Source organism: Pollachius pollachius (genome assembly GCF_949987615.1).
Source record: "Pollachius pollachius genome assembly, chromosome: 3".
NCBI lineage: Eukaryota > Metazoa > Chordata > Actinopteri > Gadiformes > Gadidae > Pollachius > Pollachius pollachius.
The window spans coordinates 23291798-23309774 of NC_136936.1; the positions used below are offsets into that span (position 1 = coordinate 23291798).

At 44.5% G+C, this 17977-nt stretch overlaps 2 protein-coding genes across 3 annotated transcripts in view; both read left to right on the top strand.

The window, feature by feature from the left end:
- Positions 1–933: 933 nt before the first annotated feature.
- coq8b (coenzyme Q8B) lies at positions 934–15227 on the top strand. Of its 2 annotated transcripts, none has more exons than XM_079731138.1 (16): positions 934–1021; positions 1475–1656; positions 2956–3106; positions 4154–4356; positions 4532–4598; positions 4948–5022; positions 5529–5648; positions 6183–6268; positions 6547–6687; positions 6773–6854; positions 8810–8903; positions 10507–10648; positions 10752–10859; positions 11222–11287; positions 13673–13759; positions 14438–15227. In XM_079731138.1, coding segments are annotated over exons 1-16 (1944 nt in total). In that variant the 5' UTR covers positions 934–1020; the 3' UTR covers positions 14777–15227. The 2 variants fall into 2 exon arrangements, with proteins under 2 accessions (XP_079587264.1, XP_079587265.1); XM_079731139.1 differs by having other exon boundaries at positions 2959–3106.
- Positions 15228–17190: 1963 nt separating this feature from the next.
- Positions 17191–17977, top strand: part of numbl (NUMB like endocytic adaptor protein) — a 48159-nt gene continuing 47372 nt past the window's right edge. Inside the window, 1 exon segment of the mRNA XM_079733740.1 lies at positions 17191–17271. The gene's annotated coding sequence lies outside the window, so the exon portion shown is untranslated.

Below are 17977 nucleotides of genomic sequence, written 5' to 3' on the forward strand. Positions count from 1 at the left end.
TCTCTCTCTCTCTCTCTCGCTCAATTCAATTCAATTTTAAAAAGCTTTATTGGTATGAGAAACCAACATTTACATTGCCAAAGCAGGTGAACAAAACAGAAGTCAAAATCTCTCTCTCTCTCTCTCTCTCTCTCTCTCTCTCTCTCTCTCTCTCTCTCTCTCTCTCTCTCTCTCTCTCTCTCTCTCTCTCCCATGATCTTCTCATCTTTCACAGCCTCTAATTCATTCTCTCAAACGGTGGTACTCAGGCATGGTCAGCTCAGTGACCTGATGATTTTAGTGCCTATTATCTTCTGGTCACTGAATCCTAAATTAAGGCATAATGCACAAGCTAGGCAGGTAATAAATGTTTGAAAAAGTTTTACATCTGCGATATGCATATTGCATAATGTAATAATTTTAGAATAGATGGGTTAATATTGACATTTGCTGTGGGGCTAACTGTGATCATTGTAGTAGGTCCTGAAAAATCTCTATATGGTTCCATTCATCCATCCTTCAATCTTTATATCTATTTAACTGTCTGTCTGTCTGTCTGTCTGTCTGTCTGTCTGTCTGTCTGTCTGTCTGTCTGTCTGTCTCTATCTGTAATATCTATCTACAACTGTTGAATCATAGGCTTTTGTCTCGACTAAAATCACAGGTCAGCATAAAATCAACATTGTGCGACACCTATTTTTTACAGTCAAGGCACCTCATGACACTCAACCACTCATAAAGGTTACCAACTCAAGTGATTATTATTGGACGTTGTCATTTAAAGCCCTCTATTTTTTTTATTATGATTCGTCGACGATTACTGGTTCAGCGCATTGTTTCTCAACCCCCATAGGTTTACAAAACCAATTAACCTCCTGGGTTACGCCCTTTTTCTTACTCTCTGAATTTCGGTTGGTTGACTGACATGTCAGTCTAGCCTCCACTTCCGGATACCACAGCGTTACAAAACACTAGCATGTTTCATTCACTAAACTGTTCATAACTAGAGGACATCGTGTTCTGCTCCATCGCGTTTTAAACAGTAAGACAATTATTAGGAGTGAGGGTGATTGCGGGAAACCTTTAGAGGAGATGCGTTGTGATTGTCATTGACTGTGTTATTTGTCATTATTGGTGTATCTTCAGTCGTTGCACAACTTCTGCCCGACCTGTCAACATATTGTCTAACGTGATAGAGGTCGTGTAATGTAAATCTGATATTAACACAACCCTTTCAAAATCGTGGATTGAACGGTTTATTTCCTTAATAAATGTGTATTACGCATTATCCCATGACTTGAACCAGCCGCTAATACATTGCATGGACATTGCATATATTTCACCTTTGTTTGCCTGCCTTTTATAATTATCCCTAAACATTTGGTTAATAATAAGAATTACCTATGAATGGTTTTGTAAGTATGGTGATAGTGTGCACTGTTACATGGTGTGATTCATTAATTTAAAAAATATATATTCTCGTGTGCTTTCACAGTGCAGCTCGCTGAGATGCTGCAGGTGATGAGGGGCGCAGGTAAAGTGGGGTCTGCCCTGGTGAACACGCAAGGGGAACATCTTAGGCTGATGGCATGCAACTCATCCCTCGGGGGTGTAGCCCAAGCTGCCCAGGATATGGTGGAAGGACTGGTGGGCACTGCAATGGGAGGCAGCAAGGCTGTGAGTTTAACATAGACATTCAGAAGAGTACAAATGCAAATATGTGCCCTTGGCGAGATAGTATTTAGCTACCAGACTTTTTTTTGTTGCTTTTTCATGTAAGTTAATTCTTCAGTGGGCCTCATACAAATAATTTTCATACAGGTAATTTGACATTGCACTCACCCTTATACACATTTTCCTAAAATGGCTGTGTTTTTATGTATTTTAAAGGGTTGGTTTGCAATTTGGGATCCAATGGCCAACTCACAGATTGTTTAGCGTGATTCTAGAGTGTAGACACCATTATTTACATTGTTGACTTTGGTGACTTCTTCCTGTATAGAGGTCTAGGTTAGAATTGAAGTCAACAAGGCATTGTGACATTAGTCTAAAAACTTTTATTCATGAATAGTTTTTTAAAAACTGGAAGTTGAGGGTGTACTGTAACATGTCTCAGTTTTTTGTATTGAAAAAATGGTAACAAATCAATCATTAGATCAATAGTTATGTTTCCGGACACATAACAGTGCATCTTTCAGATATTTTTTCCACTGCTGGCTGGGTCGGATTAACCTCAATGCTGTTCACCAGCACCATCACACGTGGGCGTGTCCATCTAGATGTGTGACAGATAGATGGACACGCCAACCTGTGATGTCACAATGCTGCACATTTTCAAACCTGCTTGTAATGGCTAATCACACTCACACCTGGTGGTATGAGATGTCCAAGTTTTAACAAACAAGTTTTAAATACAAAATTCTATGGACCAGGAAGTAAAATTCTGCCTAGGCGACATAGATCATTGTAATGAAGTAATGAACTAATTACAAGTCTTGTAATTAGTAAGATCCAAGGCCAGGTTATAAGCTTCGCTGCACCATCCTAACAGGGTGTATTTGGAGTTCAAAAGTTCAGTTTGTGCTTGAAATTAAACCAAACTTGATTGATTCAATGCTCATTTAACAACCGTTTGGGAAAACAATTGTTAACGTATATTTTCAGCAGATATATGTGAACCAATTTGCGTAGTTATGGTGTATTCTCTCTAGAATCTGTGGTTAGGCCCTTGGATCCAAAATAGATAACTTATCCTTTCACAATAATAATAATAATAATTGATTGCATTTATATAGCGGTTTTCCACTACAAGTTCATCACCCGACTAGTAGTGGATGAGGTGTCATTACGGCTACCAGTGTGCTCCAGAATGCTCCCCACACACCGGCTATCAGAGTAGAGGGCTGTGGAATGATGAAACTATCCGAGACAATATTTTGCATTAATTTGCTAACCTGACTTACTGCTGTGCATCAGCAGTCTTTGAAAGAGGACGTGTTCCCTGACGCCGAGGGCTGGGAGATGGAGCCGGAAGAGGCTGCCCAGTGGTCTGTTGGGTCAGAGTTCTCAGCCGGTGAATCCAGGCAGAGCCATGCTGGTCCTGAAGCCACAGCAGAGTCCACAACAGGTACGTTAGCAGGTAGAAGTTAACACAGTGGATTCAGTTGAATTAGTGCATTACACATTGGAGCGTGTTGACTAAAGCTCATTGTTCCGCTTACAGCATGTTTGTGCAGATCAACAATGCAGATCTTTGCAAATCTGCAGGCATTTATGCTTCCACATCACGTTGAAGTGTACACAAGTTGACAAAATAGTGTTTTGTCAAACCCTAATTCTACATCAACTGATGAGCAAATCTGGCAACGCAATTGCGAGCATTCTCCATTGAAAACATGTTGAAAAGGCCATATATCTAAATGCACTGTTGGTTTATTGCAACCAGCATGTATTTTTGTGTTTTCCTTGTCAAAAAAGACAACACTACCCCAATTCTCCACTCGACCAATCAGCGATTATGCAAACCGCTGTAAAGAAGGTTTTTGTGTTGCAACACCCTTCTTTAGGGGGGGTCCTCGCGTACACATAGGTCCTCACCCGTAATAAGGGCCTCGGTTTCTGAATAGCGCCGTGGATCTCTGAAGATCTTTGCGTACTTGCAGGACACAGAAGTGTTAAAGGTCCCATGACATGCCACCAGGTGTGGTGTGATTAGCCGTTACAAGCCGTTTTGGAAATCTGCAAAAAAGACATCACAGGTGGGCGTGTCCACCTAGATGTGTGATGGATGGATGAGCAATGTTTGCTACAGTCCACTGGGTAGGCTGGTAGACTGATCTATCCAGCATACATCTAGGTAGACATGCCCACCTGTGATGTCATAAGGGGCAGATTTCCAAAACGGCTTGTAACGGCTAGTCACACCACACCTGGTGGCTTGTCATGGGACATTTAATTTACCTTAAAACTAAGATGCTCTCTACTGAAATGACTTGCAACTAAGATAAGATAAGATAATCGTTTATTAGTCCCACAGTGGGGAAATTTGCAGGGTTACACATTTTTATCTAAGTTCTAAACTATGAACCAAAATTGGCTGGGTTTCTACATGCTCGTATAACGTGATGCATATAATATGTGTGACTTCCGTGCTATTCCAATGTTGACGATGTAGGAGGGCCTTCACCCCAGGGGAACAGTCAAGGAGGAGCGGGCTGGCCGAGGCAGACGGCCAGGTTCCTCCACACCTCAGCAGGCCTCCACCACCGCTACCAGGCCAGGTTCATCCATGACACCGTGGTGGCCAGGCTCACACCGGAGGACATTAAGAAGGCACGGGAGGCCAAGCAGGCCTTGGTCAAACCCGTCCGACAAAAGGTTCGACAACAGGCAGGGATTTGTCCTTGAGGAAATGATGCTGGTTCTTGACAACACTTGCAGTTTTTTTTTAGAGGCTTGTCAATTTGTAATGCATGACAGCATCATGCTGTTCATCACTTCTTGTAGTTTCAGGGATTGTTGATGAGAGTTCTGTTTGAATGTTTCTCCCTAGCTCAGCGACCGGGCCAGGGAGAGGAAGGTTCCTGCCACTAGGATAAGCAGGCTGGCTAACTTTGGCGGTAAATATGATTCTGAGAATGTCATAGATAAAAACCTCATCTGCATGAAGTATAATGCAGATTACATTGTAACAAAGAAGAGTTAAATTGATGTGTTTGTATGTCAATTATATAAATTTTATATATTCCCAAATTAAAATGTGCTTCCCTGCTCCAGACACCTTTCTGTAATATCTTATACCTGTCGATGTCTTTGTCTCTCCAGAATATGTTTGGATTTCAAATATAACTGCACCAATGTTATGTGCTATTTTAGTTGGATACAGAGATTGTTGCTATTGATATTCAGGATGTTTTTGAGACGAGGTTGAGACAATAAAGCGTACCTTTCTCCCTCTTGACTCTGCAGGGCTTGCAGTCGGGCTGGGGATCGGTGCCATTGCAGAGGTGGCAAAGCAGTCCTTTGGCAGCAAACGATCAGGAGGTGAAGCTCTAAATCCGGTTTTATTTCTCCTTTTGCCAAGCTAAATCCTGTCCTGTCCTCTCCTCCTCCGGCTTTTACTGAGTTGACAAAATAAAAAGGTCTTATTCCACGTAGGACTCTTGGCACATTCCATAGACAGACGCTCGGTGAGCAGTGCTTGGCGTTCTGCTCGATTACCTAACAGTACCTGCTGCCGATGGAACCAGTGCGCTCTTAACAAGTGCTTCAATCAAATCCCCACAGGTCTTCTGATGGCAGACGCATCAATGGGCCTTAGAGGCCCTAATTTAAACAACCGCTTTAATAGCACCGCTTCAAACTAACAAATCCACTATTAAATCCAACCAAATCCTTTGTGTGCCATAAGAGAGGATCTCATTCCAGGATAATTGAGATGGTAATGAGTTCTTACAATAATTCTTGCGCTCCTCTTATGTTTTACTTTCAGCGCTTTGTCTATAAATGATAACTACAGATCTAAATGCTTTTTTGTGTGTGTGTGTAAGACGCCGGAGCGGTGATGGACTCTCCGCTCCTGTCCGAGGCCAACGCAGAGAGGATAGTGAACACGCTATGCAAGGTCCGCGGTGCCGCACTCAAGATCGGCCAGATGCTCAGCATCCAAGGTGCGTACTCGGTAACAATGGTCACCGGGAGGACGAAGGGCGATTCCGTACAGACACAGTCTGATCTCATCAGGGCGCATCAGTGTCTGGGGAGGAGGGACTTCAGATATCTTGAGGCAGCCATTCAATTGGCCGTCCGATTGAAATGCGCATGCGCCTCCGGAAACCTCATGTAAATGTTAAATGGACTACATTTATACAGCGCTTTCCTAACCAGTGACCACTCAAAGCGCTTTACAAACTGCCTAACATTCACACGTTCACACACCGAGGGTGGCGTCAATTGTGCAAGGCGACAGCCAGCTCGTCAGGAGCAGTTAGGGTGAGGCTTCTTGCTCAGGGACACATCAACACTAAGCTAGGAGGCACCGGTGATTGAACCAGCAACCTTATGGTTACCAGCCAACCCGCTCTACCTCCTGAGCCACATGCCGCCCTCGTCTGTGTGAAATGTTACACATATAACACGTCTGTGTGGAATGTGTGTCCCGAACTTAAGCGATGAGGGTCACACTGTTTTGATATTCCCTCCAGACAACTCCTTCATCAACCCCCAGCTGCAGAAGATCTTTGAGAGGGTCCGGCAGAGCGCCGACTTCATGCCCCCCTGGCAGATGAACGTAAGTGGAGGCCCACCGCCAGGAGACACAATGTACGACCTCTCGGTTTACACAAGGTGCAGTGTACTGACTTACTGTACTGCAGTAAACAGTAATGGTATACCAAACTAATGAAATGTACGACTGTATGAAGGATATCTCGTAGTCAGAGGCAATCAATATAGATTTGGCAATTAATCTACCTAGATGTGGCCCAGTGCATGATGGTGACATAAATACACATGTATCAGCTCGGCATCGCACCACAGCAGTTTGAACCCTATCTCTGGTCTGTTTAGAAAGTTCTGGCGGAAGAACTGGGCTCAGGCTGGAGAGATCAGCTCTTATCTTTTGACGACAAACCATTTGCCGCAGCGTCCATCGGGCAGGTGCATCTCGGGGTTTTGAAAGACGGCCGAGAAATTGCCATGAAAATCCAGGTAAGCGATAAAAGTAGTGCATGTGTCATGTGGTATTGCGAAGTGTTACTCAAACGTGCCTTTCTGGTTGATCTGCCCATGGCAGTACCCGGGAGTAGCAGAGAGCATCCACAGTGACATAAACAACCTGATGTCTGTACTGAAGATGAGTGTCGTCCTGCCAGATGGTAAGATTTACAATTAAATTGAGGGCATTTGGCAGACGCTTTTTTCAAAAGCCACTTGCAATAAGTACATTTGTCAGATGAAGGTGAACCAATATATCGCTGTTGGTACAGTCAGGTTGTTCATAGAACCAAGTGCCAGGCACTAACAATCGCTAGGTTAACCCAATCCCGTACACCACAAAGGAAGCTAGAATAAGAGGCCACACAACTAAGTACTATAACTAAGTACGACATACAATAAGAGGATACATTAAGGGCCAGGACGTTCATCATACAATAAGTAGAAGGGGTGGGAGGGGGTGGCTATGCAGAGTCTAGGTGAATTCTGAACAACAACTAACTGTAACTAACCCCCCTTTGTCCACCCCGGGCAATAGTCATGTTAACAAGGCGTAACCCTGACATGACTAGCCCGTCAGCTGTGTCTGGGGGCCTTTATTTAAGTCCTGATCGAGGTGAAGCAACCCTTCTGCCCTGCCGTGGTTTTCAGTCAGTTCGTGTGTTGGTCACGTGACTTTTGATACTCGGGTGTCAACGGTAATTCATCTCGTTGAGTAATCATTTGAAACATTTATGGGAAGACTTGGCTATTCTCCATGTTTGGCTGAGCCACACTCAAAAAGCGTTTTCAGATGTGCACCAACTATGTCTGGCCTTCTGACAACAGCGTACACTTACATAATCAGCCGACTGTTTCAACTGACTGATACAGAGCCAGTTGCATTCTACAATTGCATCCTTGGGCGGCAGTAGCTCAGGAGGTAGAGCGGGGTTGGCTGGTAACCGGAAGGTTGATAGTTAGATCCTCGGATTCGCCTAGCTGAGTGTCGAGGTGTCCCTCACACTGACTCCTCACGACGAGCTTGCTGTCGCCCTGCATGGTTGAGTCCGTGAGTGCGTTAACATGACACTCGACAAAACCAAATTATTGGAATTGTCCGACTTTGATTCGATTTTTATGCATGTATACACCTTAGTCTGACTAAAATCGGACCGAATCGGGTTTCTCATAGTCGGACTAAGACTCCTAGATTATTCGATTGATAGTCGCATTAATCGTGCATGTGTACATTCAATCGGATTGGAATCGGATTTTGTGTTCCGTGCATGCTCAAGTTTTTTTCGCGGGGCTGTGAGCCAGAAGTAGCAGACAATAGTCGTGTTGTTGTCGTCGTCAAAAACAGCAAAAGCAAGAGCGCTATTGTGCATCTATTTTGTGTAATTATCATGTACATCACATACAACATGTAGAAGGATGTAGCTCTTAGTCTTGCTCTTCGTATGCCATCTTTCTCAAATGCCGCCTGAGTTTGTTGATGCTGGTGAGGTTAAGAGGTCAGCCGGTGGCTCTATTACAACTAGTTGAAATGGGTAGAGCGCCACCTATCGTACAGGGGTATGACATGCTTCAGCCAATGAATCAATTTTCTCACTGCCATGTATACTCGGGACAATTGCAGTTGTCCAATTGAGGAGCATAGTCGAAGTATGGCTGTAATCGGATTAAGCGGTGCATGTAAACGTGCAAGTTTGCGAATGTGTGCATGAATGTGTGTATGAATGGGTGGATGTTAGGCGATATTGTAAAGCGCTTTTGGTTGCCGCTGGTTAGAAAAGCACTATATATGTGCTGTCCATTTACAAACACCTCATTTATTGAAGGCAACCATCTTCACAGACCAATATATTGCTATACTTTGAGGGTTGTAATGGGGCTGTCTCTTTTTTTGTGATAATACAGCACAGCTGTGGTGGTTAAATACATTATGAATTGTGTAAATAAGCATACACATACCTATTCTAAAAATATATATATTAAATGTAGGACTATTATCCGTAACCAGAAGCATTTTGTTGTTTTTAGATGCTTGGTTTTGTGACAGTAGTCGGGGCTTTCACGTCTTAATGTGTCTCTTCTCTGTTCCTCTTCCCCATGCTGTTTATTTTTGCACCAGGCCTGTTTGCAGACAGCAGCCTGGAGGTTCTCCAGAGGGAGCTCGCATGGGAGTGTGACTACAAGAGAGAGGCGGAGTGCGCCAAGAAATTTAGGTGGGCTGTTGTTGGAGCACACACACACACACACACACACACACACACACACACACAGCCTATTTTTGCCCTCAATGACTGAAGCTATTGGTTATAATTTGGCTATGTTTATTTTCAGCTACAATTGTTAAAAAAAAATGAAGACACAAGAACAAAAGTGATTCCATTTAAAATGCATCATGTGCTGAATCAATGAATTCACTAAAATCCTTTTCACAATATCAAACAGAACAGTCAGAGTAACAAAAAATTAAATGAACAACAAGAACATTATTTCACAACTATTTACATGGGCTGTAAGCCTAACATTGTTTGAGGCAAATGTGGATGTTAATGAATGTTTCAGAATGAAGATTGAGGGACTTCATTTATAGATCAAGTCAATCCTCCTCGCCTCGGCCGAGGGCTACGGAAACGCCAATATAACCGAAAAGAGCCGCACTGTACCGCAACGAACAGTAGCGCACCACTCATTGGAAACGAGGCATACGACGATACATGAGCGGGTTTGTTGGTTCTCGTAGCCTACACTTGAGGGGATAACCCCTCCCTCTGGGCTGCTCCACAGCCAGGGCTCCTGCTTATTAGTTCATAGCACAGCCAAGGCCCCAGCCTATTCGTGAATAGACGTAGGCGGGACCCGGATCCCTTAGCTAGTCACACCCACTCAGAGGAGGACTTTCCTCCTCTCTCCCATTGAACCCCATGTTATTCACCGGCCGCCAACACTTTCGGGGAAATTAATGGGGGTCAATGGGAGGGTGCTAATGTCCCTTTACCCAGGGAAATGAACATTACATAAACAAAGGCATTAAAGTAGCCCTATTTAAGGGCATCAATTCGTTAAAGTAGTCTGGGCAATCTAAATTTTTTATTCTCAACAATATTAAGGAGGATCTTCCTCCCTCCTCACTGGAGAAGCCTCCACTGACACACACACACACACACACACACACACACACACACACACACACACACACACACACAGTCCTTGTTAAACAAATAGATGTGTTCAAGGTCAATTGATCAGATTTTGAAGTCTCAGTGTTTTAGAATTGGAGGGTAACTACCGTTTTCATTTCTATGGAAACGCCAATGACACATTTCACTAGAGATAGTAAACCTTTTTTTTTAAGTTTGATTTAAAAGGCTTGATTTAGGGCTCATGGCTCCAGTCATTTTTCACTGGCATCCAGATAGATGACACTGAAAGCAACAAGCAAGTTTTCTCTTGCTCACATTCCAATGACTGTATATCTGGCCAAAGTCAAAGCCGAGCCCTGAGAATATCATCAGACAAAACCATGTCTGTTGTCAACCCCCCGGACTCTACACTAATGATAACGAACCTTCTCGCGTATGGACAAGACCATTCCTCTGGGAGATTCATGTTGTTCTAAATATTTGGTCTGATGCACAATAACTACTTAACTTGACAAAACGAAGACCAGCTGCCCACCTCCTCCAACTGGCATGACTGAAAGACGTACGTGTGTGTGTGTGTGTGTGTGTGTGTGTGTGTGTGTGTGTGTGTGTGTGTGTGTGTGTGTGTGTGTGTGTGTGTGTGTGTGTGTGTGTGTGTGTGTGTGTGTGTGTGTTCCAGGTCCCTGCTGGAGGGCCATGAGTTCTTCCAGGTCCCTGAGGTGATCGAGGAGCTGTCTGGGCGCAGGGTGCTCGCCATGGAGCTGATCCACGGAGTCCCCCTGGACCGCTGTGTCGACCTGGGTCAGGAGACCAGGAACAAGGTAACCCCCCCCCCCCGGTGCACCTGGACCTTAGTGGGAGCGATGTCAACCGGTTGATTGACTCTCTCCCGCTCTAACGCTCTGGTCACCCTCGCCGCTGCAGATCTGCTTCAGCATCCTGCAGCTGTGCCTCCGGGAGCTCTTTGAGTTCAGGTTCATGCAGACGGATCCCAACTGGGCCAACTTCTTCTACAACGCCGAGACCGACAAGGTGAGGACGGCGGCACCCCCTTCATCGCGCCAGCACCGCGTGAAACGCTTAATGAAACCACAACATGCCTCCCTGCCAGGCTGATGTACATGTCCTTTTGCTGTGGATCTCGTAACATATCCAGGAACCAAATCGACATTTGTAAATTTTTTGAAGTTCATGACATTCATCGGCGTTGATGACATTTGTAAGCATACAAATAAACCCTGTCTACACACATCTATTGAAGCATTGCACAGTCCTGCTGTCTGCATATACAGCCTCCTTCTCCTCCTATACAGCCTCCTCCTCCTCCTCCTCCTTTCTTAACCGGAGGAACCTGGCAGAAGATATGACCATGTATTGTTATCCCCCAATATTAGGTCATCCTGTTGGACTTCGGTGCATGCAGAGGCTACGACGAGGCCTTCACAGATGACTACATACAGGTAGGATCATTACAGAGTACAAAGGGGATTAGCCAAGTTATGTGACACGTAACACGGGAGGTTTTATGTTGGCCAAGCTACGTATCAGTGTACAATGCATACAATGGTGTTTGAGGGCTTTACTGAATTATATATACAGTGGGGCAAAAAAGTATTTAGTCAGCCACCAATTGTGCAAGTTCTCCCACTTAAAAAGACGAGAGAGGCCTGTAATTTTCATCATAGGTAAACCTCAGCTATGAGAGACAAAATGAAAAAAAAAAAAATCCAGAAAATCACATTGTCTGATTTTTTTAAGAATTTATTTGCAAATTATGGTGGAAAATAAGTATTTGGTCACCTACAAACCAGCAAGATTTCTGGCTGTCACAGACCTGTAACTTCTTCTTTAAGAGGCTCCTCTGTCCTCCACTTGTTACCTGTATTAATGGCACCTGTTTGAACTCCTTATCAGTATAAAAGACACCTGTCCACAACCTCAAACAGTCACACTCCAAACTCCACTATGGCCAAGACCAAAGAGCTGTCAAAGGACACCAGAAGCACAATTGTAGACCTGCACCAGGCTGGGAAGTCTGAATCTGCAATAGGTAAGCAGCTTGGTGTGAAGAAATCAACTGTGGGAGCAATTATTAGGAAATGGAATACATACAAGACCACTGATAATCTCCCTCGATCTGGGGCTCCACGCAAGATCTCACCCTGTGGGGTCAAAATGATCACAAGAACGGTGAACAAAAATCCCAGAACCACACGGGGGGACCTAGTGAATGACCTCCAGAGAGCTGGGACCAAAGTAACAAAGGCTACCATCGCTAACACACTACGCCGCCAGGGACTCAAATCCTGCAGTGCCAGACGTGTCCCCCTGCTAAAGCCAGTGCATGTCCGGGCCCGTTTGAAGTTTGCTAGAGAGCATTTGGATGATCCAGAACAGGATTGGGAGAATGTCATATGGTCAGATGTAACCAAAATAGAACTTTTTGGTAAAAACTCAACTCGTTGTGTTTGGAGGAGAAAGAATGCTGCGTTGCATCCGAAGAACACCATACCTACAGTGAAGCATGGGGGTGGAAACATCATGCTTTGGGGCTGTTTTTCTGCCAAGGGACCAGGACGTCTGATCCGTGTGACGGAAAGAATGAATGGGGCCATGTATCGTGAGATTTTGAGTGAAAACCTCCTTCCATCAGCAAGGGCACTGAAGATGAAACGTGGCTGGGTCTTTCAGCATGACAATGACCCCAAACACACCGCCCGGGCAACGAAGGAGTGGCTTCGTAAGAAGCATTTCAAGGTCCTGGAGTGGCCTAGCCAGTCTCCAGATCTCAACCCCATAGAAAATCTTTGGAGGGAGTTGAAAGTCTGTGTTGCCCAGCGAAGGCCCAAAAACATCACTGTTCTAGAGGAGATCTGCATGGAGGAATGGGCCAAAATACCAGCAGCAGTGTGTGAAAACCTTGTAAAGACTTACAGAAAACGTTTGACCTCTGTCATTGCCAACAAAGGGCATGTAACAAAGTATTGAGATGACCTTTTGTTATTGACCAAATACTTATTTTCCACCATAATTTGCAAATAAATTCTTTAAAAATCAGACAATGTGATTTTCTAGATTTTTTTTTTTCATTTTGTCTCACATAGCTGAGGTATACCTATGATGAAAATTACAGGCCTCTCTCATCTTTTTAAGTGGGAGAACTTGCACAATTGGTGGCTGACTAAATACTTTTTTGCCCCACTGTATATATATATATATATATATACCATTATACAACAGTTAGAGCCGACCAAGTAATTTGATTGGACAAGAGGCATTCCATGAGTGCTGATATGGAGTATAACAGCACTGGGACTTTAAACTATACATGTTTCACTCTGCATGTAACACAATAGCTAGTTATTAACTAGCTAGTGTGTTTATGTATTGCTTGGCAACAGTTCAGTCCCAGTCCAGTTGCGGTTCTGTTTTTGTTGGCGGAGCCAAAAAAATGTTAAATAAACAAACAAATCATCATCATCAATCATCATCATCATCAGAATCATCATCTGTTGTTGCTTATTACTGTTAACTAATAAATGGTGCTTGTAGAATGGTTATATTTACAAAATGTTGTGCTGTTGTAATGAATATCAGCAAGGCTGTGATTATCTTCCGCACTCGGCCTACAGGCTCATACCTACGACCGAAACACAGCAGTGCTGATATTCACTGCAACAGCGAACTCCCTCTCGTGTGATATTGCTTAAATATAAATTGGTTATATACATTTTTAGGTTTTCCTCCTTGTTCACTAAAGTGTGTGTGTGTGTGTGTGTGTGTGTGTGTGTGTGTGTGTGTGTGTGTGTGTGTGTGTGTGTGTGCGTGTGTGTGCACGTCTTCAGGTGGTGCACGCGGCCTCAGTGGGCGATCGAGCGACGGTTCTCTCCAAATCCAAGGACCTGAAATTCCTCACCGGCTTCGAGACCAAGGTAGGCTCTTTTTATTGGATCTCCCCCCTCCCCTCAACGCGGCCTTCATTCATATTTAACACGCCCCGGCTCAGCTTATTTTCCACTCGTGTCCGGGCCGTCAAACTCCTCCGCCGTCTGCCGCTGGCTTTTTGCACGGTCACGCTGCCTCAGCACGGCCCCGGGCCCCCGGCCGCAATCTGCTCCGCCTCCCAGACGTCTTCCGTCTGAGGGGTGTTTTGCTTTTCGCTCGGCGGTGGAAAGCGAGCCGTGTTCTGTGACCGGTGCTGATTTACGCTTGATAATTTAGACTCTTGCCTGTAGTGCTTAATTATACGGAGGAAATATTTAGTCATTAGTTATATGGCGCAACGGCCGTTTGACTTTAAATAGGGTTCTTAAGTGGACTCCATTTACTGCAGTTATGGTTATAGAATGAGGCGATAAATGAAATTGCTACATTGCTCATTTGTGTTTAAATCAAATCAGTTGTAGTAGTAGTAGTGGTAGTAGTTGTAATAGTGGTGGTGATAGCAGTAGTTGCGCTGGTTGTATTATGTACCTATTGGGCAGTTCAACCAGAGCTGCACCGTAAAGTATACAGCCATGGTCTGAGAGTGAACACCGCGCTCTATTAAAACCATATGAACCATACTCACACCATACCCCCTCACCCCTTTCCCCCCCCCCGCTCGCCAGGCCTTCCAGGAGGCCCACGTGGAGGCGGTGATGATCCTGGGCGAGGCCTTCTCCTCCGCCGAGCCCTTTGACTTCAGCAGCCAGAGCACCACCAAGCGCATCCACGGCCTGGTGCCCGTCATGCTGCGCCACCGCCTCACGCCCCCGCCCGAGGAGAGCTACTCCCTCCACCGCAAGATGGCTGGCTCCTTCCTCATCTGCTCAAAGCTTGGCGCCAGCATCGCCTGCCGGGACATGTTCCTGGAGGTCCACCGGGCGTACCAGGAGCGGAGCAAGGGGCAGGCAGAGGCCGCCGCCGCCGCCGTCGAAGGGGCCGCCGCCATCGAAGGGGCCGCTTAGATGAACAACGCGCTGTGGTGTGGGATGGACCGGAGGTGTACTCCCTGAGCTCTGTGGACTTGTGAGCCTGCTCCCGGGGGCCAGGGGTGTTTATGCTCTGCTGTCGCGAGAGGAGAGGAGTCCTGAACTACTGTGCATGTGTGTGTGGGCGGCAGGTCAACATCTCTGGCTTGTAACAGTGTGTGAACTCTGACCTGGCTGATAACTGGCAGTTGTTGATTGGGTGGAGCAGCTGTGGGTTTGACTTGAACTGGTTGCCTTGACTACGGCGGTTCTCCTCCACGATGCACTCCAGTGACTTCTCTGACACTGAACTGGGATCATGAAATAGAAAGCTACTATATATTTAGTTGATGATAAATATACTTGTATTACTGCTTTGGCGTATGTGTAATGGGGGGTACATTAATTATCTGCAGTAATGTATAAATAAAGTTTTCTTTTGATTGGTTATTTATGCTCGATCGATGTCAAACGATACACTGTAGACGTCAAAGGCCATGCAGATTATGATGTGCAATAATGTTGCCATGGGCAGGTCTACACATGCAACATGTTCCAAGAAGGTAGTAATTATGTGAAAAGCCTCTTGTTGTAATAGACAAGAGGCTCTTCACAATATGACATGGTTTATTAATAGTCTGTTGCGTTTTCCTTCAGTTTGCAAACAACTGTTTTTTTCTGGGAACTCCTTGCCAGGACTATGTGAGAATATACCTCCTTTTTATAATACACTGTGTTTGTGTGTGTGTGTGTGTGTGTGTGTGTGTATGTTTGCATGCAAACCGATTACAAGATAGTCTAATGCAATTAGATAAATTACCGTTATCTTCTTTTAGTATTTGGATCTTTCCAGTCAAATATTAGTCCCACCTATGTGTTGATTGTCGAGGCCAGTGGTCACTATTTCACTAACTGCTGGACTGCTAACCAAGATATTCTTCCAGCTCATAACCCCTTTTACCAGCATAGAACAAATAGAAAGAAATGTAATATTATTATGGTATGTGTATACTCCTTATAAACATGAACACTAAATAGGTGCAATTATTAAAGATTTGCAAAACTTGTATTAGTCCATTTAGATGGTATTAAATGTTATTAAAGTGTTATTATTTGACGCTTGTTCATAACCGCTATTAGAGCAACAAAAATGACTTAACATTTATTTTTATATGTTCCAAGTAGGCTACCCCCAGAAATCCTTCAAAGTACCCTTAGGTGTAAGCGTACCCCTGTTTGAGGAACAGGGTTCGTATTTTTCCCCTCTTGTCCCTTTGTTCTGTATTTGCGTTGACGGCTGAGATCCTTGGTTCGTTGCTGGCTTCATAGGACACTATAGGGTGATGGTGCTACTCTAAATTATTTAGTATCAGAGGGAACCTGGTTTATCATAGTCAAGGTTGTTTCTAAATAAGTTCAGCATTCGGGCCCTACACTAAATTAGTTCAGGAAATCGGTCACAACTGCTGAGTATAGGGTAGTGCGGCCCAGACTGTTCAGCTATACAATGCATTAGAACCTCTGTTCATTTGAGTTGTGGGAATTAACCATCGTTAATGGCTCCAGCACATGCCCAGGAGGGAAGAAAAATAACATTCTTCTCCTCTAGTCTTTACGTCATGGAAAGTTGGACCATGACTCGGCATGTAGGCCTAACTAGTAGTCTGGATTCAGTTTGTAGAGATGAAGGCAATCCTTTCAGACTACGGATCATTTCTCCAGGAGTAACTCTGTCCATTTGTGATTGTTTTGTGTCCGGAGTTGAGTGTATTGACTGTCCAATAGTTGAAACACTCCATGTATACACATACAAATTATATTGGGGAAATTCACTTTCAGTTGAAGGTTTTTCTATTATTTATAACCATTTGGGTCACATTTGTGACAGTATATGCGTTTTCAGGAGACATGGAGGCAACTATACCTGAGCACATATAAGGGGGATAGAACTCCCATCATCTCACTGTTTGCTCCTCTCCTTTTTGTTTTTGGAGCTAGCAAGCGCACACATGGGCCACCAGGTGGCGCATCAGAGCGACCGAAGCGGCGCAGCCTCAGTTGTTTTTGTAAAACATCAATGGGAAGAGGGAATTTGCATGTCCGGCCGGTTGTGCCAATGGGCTCACTGGGAAGGCTGGGAGAGCGGGTGGAGTCGGGAAGATCAGCCCAATCTGTGCGACAGTAAGTGCACAGTCAACCAAAGCATCATAGATTACTACACAACACAATTCACACTAGATATTCTCTTTTTATTGCCTTTGTTTTTTTTTAATTCGGTTTCTTCTTACATGCGCGACATTCATTCGCAGTGGGGGTCCCAGCGTTTTTAAATAAACCCCCCAGAAGGTTTATTCCCGGTTATTACCGCTTCGTTCCGTTTCAGAGCGTGGATGAAGAGGAAGAAATTGTGAATTCACCGATTCTCACACATTTCCCTGGGATTGGATTACACAAAAGGCGTTGCGGGATCCGATCATCCGCCGTTCTCTTGGGTGAGTTCACTGGATCCCGTCTGATCGGTACTGATCTCCACTATTTATGGATACTTTGGTCATTTTAAAGACCTTGTGATGGGTCAATAATGAACGAATCACCGCGAGTTGCAGGCTGCTCGTCAGTCGTGACCGCTTGCTGTAGCCTATTTTCTCTAAAGCGAATATCCCATGAGGGGATAAGATACAAAATAAACCTGTCTTTTGAATGAAACTACATGTGTTGATAGTGTTTAGAAACATTTGCACTGCGATCCCGTTTTTAATACGTTTAGGGATAACGGATTTAAAGAGTGATCTGGGTGGTGGTAATGTTCCGCATGTGTCAGTCACGCCTCATCCAGCCTTGATGTTAACGCCTAACATGTGTAGGTTATGGTAGCAATTCCATCATCTAGGTCGTAGGCCTATACGGAAGCGATTCTTTCACTGTAGCCTATATGTTTCAGTAGCCTACATGATCAGGAATCTAAAGTAGTTGAAACGCGCCCTGAGTTTGAATTTGCCCCACGATCACAGGGTACAGTTGTGCCGTCAGGTCCATATAATGCTACCTGTCTGCAGACTCCTCGCTCTCTTCTGTTCTCACAGGCAAATATTCTTCTTATGTGCAACATATCGTCCTTTTAGAAGTTAGGTAAGACAGCCATCAATTGAAGAGTAGGCCTATAGTATTGGGGGGTAAAGTGCAAGTATCTTCATCACT

Excerpts from the sequence above, each read along its gene's own strand:
- coq8b (XM_079731138.1), top strand. Across the intron at positions 4,357-4,531 it reads TCAAACCCGTCCGACAAAAG|CTCAGCGACCGGGCCAGGGA; the intron begins GTTCGACAACAG and ends GTTTCTCCCTAG. Across the intron at positions 8,904-10,506 it reads GAGTGCGCCAAGAAATTTAG|GTCCCTGCTGGAGGGCCATG; the intron begins GTGGGCTGTTGT and ends TGTGTGTTCCAG.